The 14,601-nt window shown below is 39.3% G+C and overlaps 1 protein-coding gene across 1 annotated transcript; it reads left to right on the forward strand.

Moving 5' to 3' along the window:
- The first annotated feature begins 559 nt into the window (after nt 1-559).
- On the forward strand, nt 560-1,976 carry LOC113701141 (uncharacterized). The gene has a single exon (XM_027221657.2). The coding sequence runs from the start codon at nt 715-717 to the stop codon at nt 1,804-1,806; it is 1,092 nt and encodes a 363-aa protein (XP_027077458.2). The 5' UTR covers nt 560-714; the 3' UTR covers nt 1,807-1,976.
- The last annotated feature ends 12,625 nt before the right edge of the window (nt 1,977-14,601 follow it).

A 14,601-nucleotide genomic window follows, 5' to 3' on the forward strand; every position in this document is an offset into this window, starting at 1 on the left:
GTGTCGTCAGGGTCTCAGACATCAAGAAAGTAACCAAAAGAACTTAATGTACACTACATTGATTAACTGATGTACACAATTTTCTCCGATTTGGCTTTTTTTTTGGTCTCATTTAATATATGGTGTGATTCAAAAAATTCGTATTTTTCGGTAAGGAGAAATTTTCTTTTCTTTTCTTTTTATGGTAAAGCGACTAAGTACTTAAGTGCCAACTGAAAGATTAAAAGCTACTGATCCCATTTAGGAAGATCCAAAATGCTAATGGTTAAAACGGTAGTAAAAGATCAATAGCTAGCTCCTCATGCCCATAACACATTGAATTCATGGTCACGCCACAATTCCCTTGAATCTGGACAATCACTTGCCACGTAGCCGACCAATCCCTGTTGCCTCTCATCTTCATCACCACATTCCCCAATTAATAATGCCACCTTAGTCTTATCTCCAGGCATGTTGACTTGTCCTCTCAGTATTACACAGCACATGTGAGGTGTAAAATTGTCATTTCACCACCTGTACCATATTGCACTAGTATAAAAACCCTCAAATGTCAAGCTCAAATCAGCTTAACCCAACCAGCGTGCATGACTTTGCTTTGAAATCATCCTCCACATGCAAAGTCTGAGGGAACCAAAAATAGTAAATTAGAGAGAAAAAAAAAAACAAAGAGAGTGATACAGACTCAGTGAGTTTTAGAAAGAGAAAATACACACGATGGTTAAACTTGTGGCAGTAATACTTTCAGTCCTGAGTATCTGCCCTTTAGCTTACAGCTGCGCGCCTTCAGATAGGGCAGCTTTGCTAGCTATCAAAGCTGCCCTGAATGAGCCCTACTTCGGCATTTTCAAGTCATGGACGGGCCCTGATTGTTGCAAGAACTGGTACGGAGTGAGTTGTGACCCGGAGGTGCACCGAGTCGCCGACATCAACCTCCGTGGTGAATCGGAGGACCCCATCTTTGAAAAGGCTCACCGGACCGGTTACATGAATGGAACAATCTCTCGAGCGATTTGTCGGCTCAATAGGCTCTCAAGCCTAACCATTGCTGATTGGAAGGGCATTTCTGGCACAATCCCCCCATGCATTACATCTTTACCCTTCCTAAGAATCGTCGACTTGATCGGAAACAAGCTCACCGGTGAACTTCCAGCTGATATTGGCCGACTGAGTCGACTCACTGTGTTAAACGTGGCAGATAATCAACTTACCGGGAGGTTACCAAGGTCATTAACGAACTTATCTTCATTAATGCATTTAGATCTACGTAACAACTTATTTAGAGGTACAATTCCTAGAAACTTTGGGAAATTAAGAATGCTAAGCCGAGCTTTGCTAAGCCGAAATCGACTTCAAGGGCAAATTCCAAACTCAATTTCTTACATTTATCGGCTTTCGGATTTAGATCTTTCACTGAACCGACTTTCGGGCACGATCCCACCTTCACTAGGCAAAATGCCCGTTTTGGCCACGTTAAATCTTGATGGTAACAATATTTCTGGTACCATTCCCCCTACTTTGCTTAATTCGCGAATTGGCACATTGAATTTGAGCAAAAATGCACTTGAAGGTAATATTCCTGATACATTTGGGGCAACGTCATATTTTATGGTTCTTGATTTATCGTATAATCAGCTCAAAGGAGGCATTCCCAAGTCTATACTATCCGCCACCTTCATTGGCCATTTTGACGTCAGCCATAACCACCTATGTGGGCCGATTCCAGTAGGTTCCCCGTTCGATCATCTTGAAGCGTCGTCGTTTGTTTACAATGACTGTCTATGTGGGAAGCCACTTAGAGAATGCTAAGCAAAAGTAGTTTGTCAAGTTAATTACTATGCGATGCGATCCATACTATGGAGTTTTTTCTTGTCTTTCTTTTTAAAGGTTAATACTTGTATGTTGAAAATGTCTGTACTAATGACTTACTATATATACTATATTACATTAGTTAACTAAAAACTGTTTGGTTTGTGTAAGTTTGTATTTCTGATTTTCATGCTGTTATGGGAATTGAAGGATTTATGCACATAAAATTAACAGAAGCACATAAATTCGGTAATTAATTTTGATTCAAATGTCACATCGGCATGTCAGTTTGGATCAGGTTCAATGATTTTTTTTTTTAAGTTGAAAGATATTGAAATCAAGATCTCTTATTTACAATTTTTTTTATCTTACTATTCAACCTAACCCTTCCCCAGATACAATGATTGTTAGAAAAAATATATATCTAGTTTGTCGCTTGATTCAGATGAGTATTCATTTTAGACATCTACAACCAAATACCTTTCAGTAGTGACTACAGAAAAATGAATTAATCATAGACATACAACAGTTGTTTGACTAGGTGTGAATTTTACACAATTTTGAACTAGGACAATTTCATTGAACAAATTCTGTATAGCAAGTTATTAATCAGTTTTCAAAAATTTAATCAGGAACATAAACTAAGGTGAAAATTTGAGTTCAATAACTTCACTTAATTGATTCAAGTGCGAAATGCTGATTATCTGACGAGCTGAAAATTAAAAAGATCATAATGACAAAGTGATTAAGTTGGGGAAAGGACTCAATGTGATTGGAATTTCATGCAGTTCACTTCCATTGTTATATTTATATTAGTTGGTGTACAATTGTATTGCATTGTTGTATTTGGAGAAAAAATGACATGTATGAATAAAATACTTGACATATTTTTAATATAACATTATCTTGTATTTGTACACACAAATTTTGAACACATGGAATAATTGAATTGGAACCGCACCAAACACAGCTACACAGAGTCCGTGTCCGCTAGACCAAGGTCCTGGGTTTTGTTTGTTGTGGTGGGGGGGGGGGGGGGGGGGGGTTTGCGATCTTCTTGGAATAATCGCCTCCTACAATTGTTGGAATAGTCTCCCAATTTTCGTCATTCTAATTCAAAATATACCCTCAACCATCCTAACTTAGTTTTAGAATAGGTTCAAAGTAAATGTTATAGGTTCCCTGTTGAAGAATCTGAAAGTTTTCAAATTAACTCTGTCTGAGAGAATTATGTACTAAACTATTCTGATCGATTGCACTAAACTATTCAAAACAATATCAAATTGCTACATTTGATACCATACATATTAGCTACGTCCCATTTCCTTATTAAACAAATCTTTGTCAGGTAGTACCAGTATTCTTGTGCACAAAATTTTCCTGGCGTTCTACTATTATTTTTTCTTTAATTGAAAAAATATAGGATTTAGATAAGTGATATTTTCAATGCAGTGGCGCATAGTTCCAAGATGAGAGAACTGAGATCTGCCTGTAACAGAGTACCATGTTCTTCCTCGAAATTTTGATATTTAACTAAAGACCAGACCAGAAGTATCTCTCTTCTGCTTTATTTTATTTATTTATTTATTTTTGTCGAACGGCAGTTATCTACTCTATGCCTACTCCTATATTCCTACTATAGCCTATAATAAGGGGAGGGTTCAATTGGATCATTGGAAAATCGACGGGGACTGAACCACCATCGGACCAGACAGGTGCACTACGCACCCGTATGGATTTAAGCCACTTAAAGTGGTAGTCACATATATTGACAAGTGATGAGAGGCAATGTTTGAATTCTTGACATCCAACCCCACCAAACCTTATAGGCTATGCTGGTGGACTTGGATCCTCTCAACTTTTGTCATGTTCCCACTCCTAATAAATGTATTGAAAATGTTTCCAAGAGGACATGTGGTAAGATCCTCTTCTGAGAATTGATATGCGCGGTCCCATTTTAACCTATTGCACTTCAATCCACTCACTAAATAATATGCCTCCAAGGAGTGCATGAAACTAAATTTGGAGTAAAAATATCACTTCCCCTGTTTTTTAATGCAGCAAGGTAATGTCCATAACTATTTGCCAAATTTTGGAATAATTACATTTTGACCCCTATTCTTTTACAAATCCTAAATTAGCATGGACAAATTTTATTTGGGACAGATCGCATTTTTTAACAAAATGTCATAAATTACTTTTTTTTTATAGTGAAAGTGAAAAAACTCGAACTCAGAACATCTCACTTGCACTCGCTCTCCATAAACCACTCAATCCATCCCTCCCCCAGATGCCATAGATTACGTGAATTTCGCTCACCATGTAAACAAAAGTGAAGTCTGAATAGTTTGGACAAGTACATTTTGTCCACTTTTTTCTTGCTCCCTTCATTAACAATTTGCACAAATTATGGTAATTTGCTATAAGTTGATAATTTTCCTAAACAAAGTCTCCATAAAATTATTCCCCATGCAAACTTTAAACAAATGTAATCAATTTTATTTGATTCTTAGCAAATACGAATTGTGTTTGATCTTTATATAATTATTATAGATACCAAGTTTGGACAAGTTTTTTCTATTTTTGAATTTGAGTTGGATGTGATGATTCTTTACATTGGAACTAATTTAATTTTTACTCATTAAGTCGAGATCCATACGTTAATAAATATTAGACATTGTTCATGTTTAGTTTGAGAATTAATGTACATTTTAGAAATGCAAAATGGTATCAGTCCTTTTCCTATTCCTTAGTATGGATGTTGAGACAGTGAATTGTTTGCAATGTTTTAAAAAGCGAAGACGTTGGGCGGGGCATTTAGTATTTGCCTCAATGGGGCGAAATTTACGCCTCACAAATTTTTATTTTTTAAATATATATAAATATGATATATATTATAAAAAAAGTCATTAGAAGATATAAATAAATATAATAAAATTAGATAAAATTAAGAAAATTTATACAAAAAGAATTATTATTGTATAACTCTAACTAATAAATTAAGAAATATACATATTAATATTAGCTGCACAAAAAAGCAAAATAATTAACATTACAAAAAGTTCAATTTTAGAAACAAACTAGTCACAATTTAAAAGTCACCACATTATCAAGCACTTAAATTACAAACACATAAATTCAAGTAAACACAAACTTCAAAGGTTAATTGTTTCAATAAACACACTTAACTAGTATAAAAAATAAAATACCAAATTTGCAACCATATTGCTTATAATAGATAACAAGGAATAGCACCAATAATTAGAAATAAACTGACAAATAAAATGAGACTATTCATCAAAGTCAATATCACCCATGTCATCATTTTCATCTAGTGTATATACACTAAGTAATTTTCTTCCGGTAGTTGATGGTGGTTTCGGAATTTCCATCGCATCACAGGATCCAATCTACAGGTAATAATATCTTTTCCTTTACCTTTCTTGCCAAACCATATATTATATTTCAAATAAATTCATATCAAATTCACTCAATGTTTCAATATAAAAGATAGTAAATTAGTAATAAAGTTGAATATTAAAAAATTAAAACTTAATTGCTAAAGTTAAATCTTCTTTTTCTTTTTTTAAAGACAATTTGTGGGGCATACGTTTTTAACGCTCCACTTCAGAGGCGCACCCAAATGCTTGAGCATATGCCCAGATCTCTTGGGCATACACCCCACAACACTTTCACCTTATGCGATTACCCAAGGGTAGTATTGGAACGCTCCGCCCTGAGACTCGCCCCATGAACGCCTTTTAAAATACTGGTTGTTTGCACCATTGTATGTAGTAATTTCTGACATTAAAAGTAAATATTTGAAAGCCTGGCACTTGTGTTGTTGCCCCCTGATATCACTCTATATTTCTCCTTTATCTACTAGAATTTAATGGAAAACTAGAAAAGTGAGTAGGTTGTACCTATGCATATTGATATTATACTTATATGCATTTTAATGCACATTGAACACTTAAAAGAACAAAATATTACCAAAGCCGGACTGAACTAAGACCGATATAAGCTTTATACGGAACTAACCTGCAAAAGAACATATACGGGACTTACTCCCCATATTAACTCCGGCACTCAAGTCAATTGGGAGTTTTCTACAAACAAAATAAAGGAAAAAGATGATCAAGATGATGTTATGTCTTTCGTACCTTCAACTTGAGGTCTTTATAGGACTTACCAGATAAATGATAAAAAGATCGGAATTATCCTATCCATTCTACCAAATAGTTATGAGATTTATTTAGTATATATGGATAACGAGCATAAGAAACCATGTTTATCTTTAAGACTTATCCCCAAGGATCTGGACTTATCTCTTCTAACCTTAACGCCCTACTCGACAACTAGCCGACCAGGCTAGTTCAACGTGATAGATGTCCAAGCCAGATTCGCTGCCTCTACAATAGTTCCTCAAGATTAGATTTGTTCTTGTCCAAATGAATCTAGCTTTATTTTCGATGACGCGTGGCAAATCAGCAATGGGTACTGAAGAGTATGCTGAGATCACAATCCAAATAGAGCCTTTGTGTATGCTCCTGAACTGACCTGCAATGGACGAACAGGGGGACTAGCTCCCCGTTATGACTCCGACGCTCAAGTCAGTTAGGAGGTAAAAGAAAACAGCTATATCGTATGGTGCTCTATGTGTATGAATGCATACCTTTCCTGGTCCCTCCATTCCTTATTTATAGAGCCCGACAGGATGGTCCAGAGAGAGTCCTAAGTCATCTCGCTACCTTTGGTGGCTATCCGAATATGAGCCCTACTAGGTCACGGGAGGTGGAGTCCCATTTGGATTCAACTTCTGGCCTTACCCAATGGGTCTAGAGTCCACCCCTTGTTCGGGTTCTAGGAGGCCCGTGGCTGAGGTCCGAACTGGCAGGTCTGTACTGTCGAGCAGGTTCGCCGAACTGACACGTATCGTTTGAGGAGTTGACCCCTCTACACTAGCCCCCCTCTGAAGACCAGAGTCATTTGAATGAATTCGGAAAGGGTTTTACAGACGTGTTAGTTCGGCGAAGTGACACGTCTCTCGCCATCATTGCTGCCCACGTTCTGAGTAACCGTCGCCTCCTCCTCGTGTAACCGCCACTTCAGTTTCGAGTAACTGTCACTTCAACCGTCGCATCCCTCAACAGTGACCGTTACTAGATTTAAATGCGAGTCTCTTCATTTTTCCGCTCTAGGGTCCCCCTATAAATAGGGTCCATCACCAGTCATTTTCACACTCCGCTTTCATTTCTTAAGCTCTCCCTGCTTCTTAGCCAGTTTGTGCTTCTTTTCCTCCCCAGTTCACTTGGCTAGTTCGTGCTTCTTTATCAATATTCCAAGCCTGAGCTGTTTCCTCCTTTATCACCAATAAGTCCCTTCTTCCTTTTCTTTTTATGTCATCCTCCGAACACTCGAATATTACCAGTTCGGCTCCTAGGCATAGAGCAGCTCGGCCAATACCAGTAGAAGTAATCTCTTCTTCCACTTCCCTTTCTAGCTCTTCCTCTCCTAGTTCGTCAGGGTCTGAGTATATCCCGACCCCCACACATTCTCCCATTCGAGTGATGAACTCGCTCGAACAGCCTATTTTGCCCATCCTTGAGGCCTCTGCCCAGGCTGCTATGGCCAAGGCTGTCGCCGGGACCTCCAGGGGAGCCGGGTACGACTTCGGTGAGGTTGACCTGATTCCGCTAGTTTTAGATCAGGGAGAGGTAAACGAACTGGTAGGAAAGTATGCCATTCTTGCCCAGTTCGAAGTTAGGGCTGCTCAGTTCAGGGAGGTTGCTTGCCGACCTCCCCCTGGGTACGTAGCGGTGTACAAAGATCAGTTCATGGCTGGTTTTCGTCTCCCCATTCCCACATTCTTTTTCAGATCCTTACTTTTTGAGGTACTCGAACAACTCAACTCATCCCAAATGCAGTTCGGTCAATCCTTGGCTTCTTTATCCTTTGCCGCCTTCTCGAAATCTCTTACTCCCTTGATCTGTTTCGATCCTACTTTCATATGAAGGGAAGCGGGCATGTTCCAGACTGGTTCTACTTCGCTTGTAGGAGCTGGATGAAGCACCAGACTCGCGAACTGCTCTCTGGTGCTCCTTCCTCTATCAGGGGTTGGAAGGCTCAGTTCTTCTATGTGAAGAATGTAGGCTTTCCACCGCTGACCTGGAGGGAGGAGACCCAGGCCTCCGATGCCTTTCCCTCACCCTTTCCCAAGTTCGAGCTGAGCCGCTTAAACAGCTCGGACATCAGGCTAAATGTGAAGGAGTTTTCCTCTGCCCAGTTCTTGGCTGCGAGGCTGATTCGAGCAGACAGTTCTGATCCTTCCAACGAGACCCGACCTCTCTCGCCTGCTGAGCTGGAAACTTGTACTTATTTTTCCACCCTGCTTAGATTACTCAGTTCGGGATCTGTTAGCCATTTGCTTACTAACCTGTGCTATTTTGCAGTGAAAAGGTTTTCTCAAATGCTTTCTTTGGAAGGAGCCTCCAGCTCAGCTCCTATGCCTCGCTTGTCACGGATCCGGCCAATTTCGGCCCTTCTTCCTCCTCTCGTTTCCACCCAATCCATTCCCGAAGCAAAGAAGGAGAAGAAGGAATCGAAGAAGTCCACGGCCAAGAAGGCCTAAACAGAGGCCACTCCTCGGAAGAACTGTTCTTCCTCCTCCTGTTCGCGGGGGTATTCCCATCCCCGATGCCGCGCAGTACGGGCATTATGGGATCAATACGGCCGAGGAGCAAGCTCAGACATCTCTTCCTCCTCACATGTGGTAGCATTTGAGCACAGTTTCGTACTACCCACAGATCAAGCTGACCACGCATTGTCATCCTATACATTTCTGTCCATCATGGAGGTTGTCTATCAATGACCGAGCTCAATATCCCCAGGTAGCTCGGGAGCTGATCCAGGATCCAGGGTGCCATCTTCCCTTGAGACTACAATTTAATCAAGGTGGCCTCCAATTTGTCCCTTTTACAGCATTACTATTAGGCAACTGGTCAGGTCGGTTCTGCCTCTCTGTTCAGCTTTTTTGTTAAACTTAGTGGGAGATGTTCCCTTCTCATCCCCTTTTTCCCTATTTTCATATGTTAGGTGAATGTCGCTGGCGTCGAACTGGCTAGGAGGTTCGAAAATATGATCGAGATGATGGTCCAAAACAGAGAGGCCCATAACAAGTTGACTACCCAGCTCAATGCCGCCACCTCGGAAGTGGAGGCACTGAAGAAACAGCTGGCGCAAGTCCACACCAACTTTGAGCTCGAAATATAAAAGTGCTCCAATCTTTCTGCTCAGTTAGAGGCTGAACGGAAGAAGTCAGCCGAGCTGGAAGACCAGTGTGTGGCTGCTCTGGAAGAAGGTTGGGGGTTGGGCATACGAGAATTCTTGAAGTCTGACGACTTCATAGCTAACCTGGCCATATTGAACAACCCCATTCTTCAACATGGGTATGCCCAGGTACTGGACGAAGTGCGAGCGCAAGATCTTCCCGGATTCGACATTGGAAAATTTTTCAATTATAATCCTAAGGCAATAGAGCAGCTCGACCGTCTTGTGGAGGGGTACTCGCGTGGACGCAAGCTTGCTGACCTGGTAGTCGATCTGTCCCTGCCCGTGACCACACCTGAAGAAGAATTGGAAGGCGAGGGAGAGAGTCGAGCCGAGTACATTAGGATTAAGGAGTTCAGTTAGGTTGTTGGGCAGAGTAGGGTGTTAGACCGAACAGACAGTTCGATTTGTTCCTTTCCGTGTAAATCGATTTCTTTTGTTGAATGAAATACTTTGGCAGCGCTTAGTTTTTTGATGCTATGCTTTTTTTATTCTAATGGTTAAGTAAGAAATCCCAAACAGACCTGAGGGTGTCTATTCAAATAAAAAATAACTGAATCATGGACATAAGTAAAAGAGAACTTAAAAAGCTGAACAGAAGGGTAGTCATAACGCTTCAGCGACAAATCTTCAAATTCGAACTGTGCCAAGTGCGTGAGACTTCTTTGCCATCAAGATAGGCTAACTTGCAGTATCCTGCACGATCTGCCTCTTTTACTAGGTATGGGCCCTCCCAGTTCGAATCCATTTTCCCAGTGTTTAGGACCCGGCTTACTGAGTTTTCTTTAGGACTAGGTTGCCTGGTTTGAAATAGAGATGTCTAACTTTGGCGTTATAATACTAAGCTATTTGCCCCTTATATCTGGCCATCCTGATGGCAGCTTCCTCCCTTTTTTGTTCGAACTGGTCCATGTTAAACCTCAGTTCTTCTTCATTATTCTGAGCTATGAAGTTCTGTACTCTACCTGATGGCAGACCAATCTCTGCAGGAATCACTACCTCCGCTCCATATGTCAGGGCGAATGGAGTTTCCCGTGTAGCAGTTCGGGGCATAGTTCGCTAGGCCCATAGGATGCTAGGCAGTTCATCTACTCACTTTGTTTGTTCGGACTCTATTCGTGTTTTCAAGCCATGTAGAATGGTCCTATTGACATTTTCCACCTGTCCGCTGGATTGAGGGTGTCCTATCGATGTGAAGTGCTGCTGAATTCCGAGCTCCCTACACCAATCACGGAAAGGATTTTGGGCGAACTGTCGACCGTTGTCCGAAACTAGAACTCGGGGTATACCGAACCTGCACACTATATTTTTTCAGAAGAACTTTTACACTGACCTCCCACTGATAGTATTAAGCGGTTCCACTTCTACCCACTTGGTGAAGTAGTTTATGGCTACATCAAGTGTTCGTATCCTCCCGGGACTCGGGGGAATGGTCCGAGCAGGTCAACCCCCCATTGGACAAATGGCCATGGACTTTGTAGAGGAATCATCTCCTGCGTTAGGGCGTGATGAACTGGCGCATGGAGTTGGCAATGTCGCCCCCCATATTTGAAAATAAAAAAAAATCAAGTCTTATAAAAATGAATTTTGGTCTATTTTGCATGAAAAATGAGCTTTTGATTAAAAATGAATATAGAAATGAATTTTTGATTTAATTTTGATTGAAAAATGATTTTTGATTTTTAGGAAATAAATAAATAAAGAAAAATGGGTCTAAATGGGACTTAAAAGTGCGATGATTTCGACTCAAAAATGATAGTTTAAAAAGGTTTTTTAATAAAAATAGGAGTCGCCGCTTGGTATTGAGTTAAGGTGTACCAAGTCACCTAAAAATTTATCACATTTGGATGTCACTACGTGAATGCAATCCTAGACCTAATGTATATCGAAAGGATTAATATGTCTCTTCAAAGTTTGATTGGTGCAAATCACATTAATTGTGATGCCCAAGAGTGAGTCTTCGAAGAGGTTACGAATATGCAACATATGAGATTCGAAGAAAAGAAGAGAAAATAATAATTATACAAATATACGTGAGCTAAGGGAATGCATCATAATGGGTGCGGGGGACTAACACTCGTGACTTCAATTTTTCCATTTATAGAGGGAATACGAGCGTGTTAAAACTAAGAAGCCACACTTGTCCATATCCCATATTTAAGGGGTTATTTCTCCTATCTAACCATGCAAATGTACTAACCTAGTTCTAACTCTTAAATGGAATGCAAGTCTAATGTCATGTGTCTCACATCAGGTTGTATAGAGGGAAATATGGGATAAGAGATATATATAGGGGAAATATGGGATAAGGAATGTGTATACAAGGGAAATGTCATGCAAAATGGTAAAAACCCTAAAAAGTAGAAAATATGCATGAAAATGTAGTGTAGTCACACAAACATGGTCTAGCGTGTGAATGGTTCCTAAGGGGTCTAGTGTTGGACTAACCCATGTCTCTATTTTCTCACTAGCATTAGACTAGTGAGAAATCGGAAAAGAGGGTTTCAACTAGCATTGGACTAGTGAGAAATCGAGAAAAAGTACCACAACTAGCGTTGGACTAGTGTAGTGACATCATACATTTATTTATAATCGCATAAAAAATATAATAAAGCAAGTAAACACATAAGATCACGTAAACACATAACACATAAGCATGATATCTAGATACAAGGCTCCAAGAAAACGGATAACACATAACACATAAGCATGCAAAACACACAAGCAATTAAAGCAAATAAATCCCTAACTATTACACTTGGGGCCCTAACTACAATCTAAGAGGGGGAAAGGAATAAAATAAATAAATCCCTAACTATTACATATTCTATCTAAATACAGGTCTTAAACCCCCAAACTATTACAACTTGGCATTTAAATGCCTTTCAAATAATCAAAATTGAACTAAATTAATTTAAAAAATAAATTGAATAAATAAATGAAATGTAAACATTCAAAAGGCATGCAATTAAGCACATAAAGTCACATAGGGTCAAGTAAAATCAAAATAAGGGGTAGAGTGTATCTCCCTTGAATTGATACTCTAATGAAGTGAAATTTTCTTATTTACCCTCCAAAAACATAGAAAAGGTCAAGGCATCACTTTAATTAACAAATAATCACATGAAATAGAAATAAACACGAAATTGAATCACTCAAAGCATTCGAATAAACTAAACAACCCATATTCATCAAATTGAAACAAACAAGGACCCATTTGAAAGAATTGAAGAAGTTCGAGGGATCAATTTATTATTATTATAAATATTAAGGGTCCAAAAGAAAATAAATTAAAATTAAGGGCTTAAGGTGAAACCTACCAATCAAATTGATAAAACTCACAAAAATAAATGAAAACCAATTTGCTACGATTAAACAACAAAATTTCCAAAATTTCACAAAAAATTCAAATCAAAACTATAAATCTAGAAAAAGTTGTTAAACCCTTCAAATTCATCCTAAAACTTATTAAAAATCTATCCAAAAATCATGTTAAGACATATTAAAGAAAAATGGCATGTTAAAGGGATAAAATTGATTACGTTATCTAATTAGTTGGGCCATAGTGGAATGATATGAAAATAGAGGGGTTAAGTTACAATTTTTGAAAATGCTCATGCAAAGCTTCGAAGAGCTTTCTACTTCATGCAGCCGAAAGCCTTTGCAGTTTTTCTGGGTTTGTTGACGAAAGATTTCTGGGTTTTAAATACAACCTTCTCTTTGCAAAACGTAATAAAAATCTCAACCAAGCTTCAAACTTGGATTTTCAGCAACAACATCACAGGATTTCGTCATCCAAATTCGAAAATCTGCTGCAATCTTTGTGGGTTTCATTATCCAAACCACAGATCATGCAAACCAGTTTCCAAAGTAACGAAAATCAGGCTACCCATGCCTTTTACTGCTAAAACCCATCATCAACATTGCAAAAACATAAAAGAAACAGCAACCAGGGAAACGTTACGAGTCAAAACATGATGAAAATCTTGAAGCCAAACCAATGGCAAACAAGATTTGACAGTTCATACATGATAGGCTCTGATTTTTACAAAAAAAATGTGTTAAATCGACACAAATAGGGGAGAAAACTACCTGAGAATGATTTTGTGGCCAGTTGTACGTGAGACGTTGCTCAGGAAATGCACGTTAATTCCAGAAATGGGGTTGAGAGCTTCATCGCAGAAACCGCAGCCTTGGCGAGCAGGCTACTTCGAGCAGCGATTCGTGTACCTTCCTGATATTATTTTGTACAAATATTTGAACAAAAGTTCAAGATATAACTTAGTAGATGTTCTAAATCACCTAAAATCTCCAATAAGGATCTAATTACATAGAGCAAATTGCCTCCAAAGACGACAGAAAACCAGCCTGGATAGCAGATTTTTCTGGAAAATTTTCTCTTCCCGCTGCTGCTCTTTCCTCTCATTTTTTTCTCTCAGTTTTCTCTTCTAATCCTCCCCAGATCTACCTCTCTTCCTCTCTTTCTTTGGTTTTCTTCCCTATCCCAGAAAGCTCTCTAGTTTCCCAGGCTCCTTTCTTCTTTGTGTTGCAGCCACCACTTCCTTGTTCTTGCTCTCCTTTTTTTCCCAGCCGAGAGCTCCTTCCTCCCTTCTCCCGTAGTTCTTTCTTGTTCCTTCCTCTCAGCCCCAAGGTTTTCCCCTTTCTTTCCTTTTGCTTGCGCGACAGTTTCCTCCCCTTTTCCAGATTTTCCAAGCCTTTTGCTTCTGGTTTCTTACCCGCAACCACCCTCTCTCAATCTCTCTGTTGTTGCCCGTAAGCCGAGAGCTTCTTTTCTTCCTTCCACCCTACTCATCCCTCAAGCTCTCTCTCACTCTCAGCTCTCTTCTTTTTCCCTGCTTTCTCTCCCTTTTCTACTCTCTCCGCCGCCCTTATCCTTTTCTTTTCTTCCCTGGTTTTTCTCCTGTCCAGCCCGTAGATTTCTTTGCCCAGCCCCAAAACTCTTTATCTCACACTCTCGATTTCTTTTCTCTAGCCGCCAACCCCCTTTCTTTTCTTGTTTTGTGGCCTTTTTATATGCATCAGATATCCCCAAAACCTAGCATCAATGGTAGTTTCTTTGCTGCATTTTCTGGCTAGAATTTGAGCCGTTTCATGCTCTTATTTCCAGAATATTCTTGACATCTTCTGGTGAGTGAGGTGGCGTTGTGTCTTGAAAAAAAAATCCCATTTGTTGCTTCTCATTTCCAGCTGCGAGGTCCTGTACCTGCTGGTTCTTGTACCGGCAAATGAAGCAAGAAAACGTGCGCGTGCACGCGCGCGTGAACACTCTTTTTTTTTTTAGTTTTCTTTTCTTTCCAATGAATGAAAAAAGAAATGATTTTCTTTAACAAAATGGAAATAGACAAAAATTTAAACAAAATCTACTAGAATAAAAATGCTAAAATTTTTGTGTTTGATTGATGATTTTTCTCTTTTTTTTTCTTTTCCAATGAATAATAAAAACGG

This window comes from Coffea arabica, chromosome 1e (genome assembly GCF_036785885.1).
Source record: "Coffea arabica cultivar ET-39 chromosome 1e, Coffea Arabica ET-39 HiFi, whole genome shotgun sequence".
NCBI lineage: Eukaryota > Viridiplantae > Streptophyta > Magnoliopsida > Gentianales > Rubiaceae > Coffea > Coffea arabica.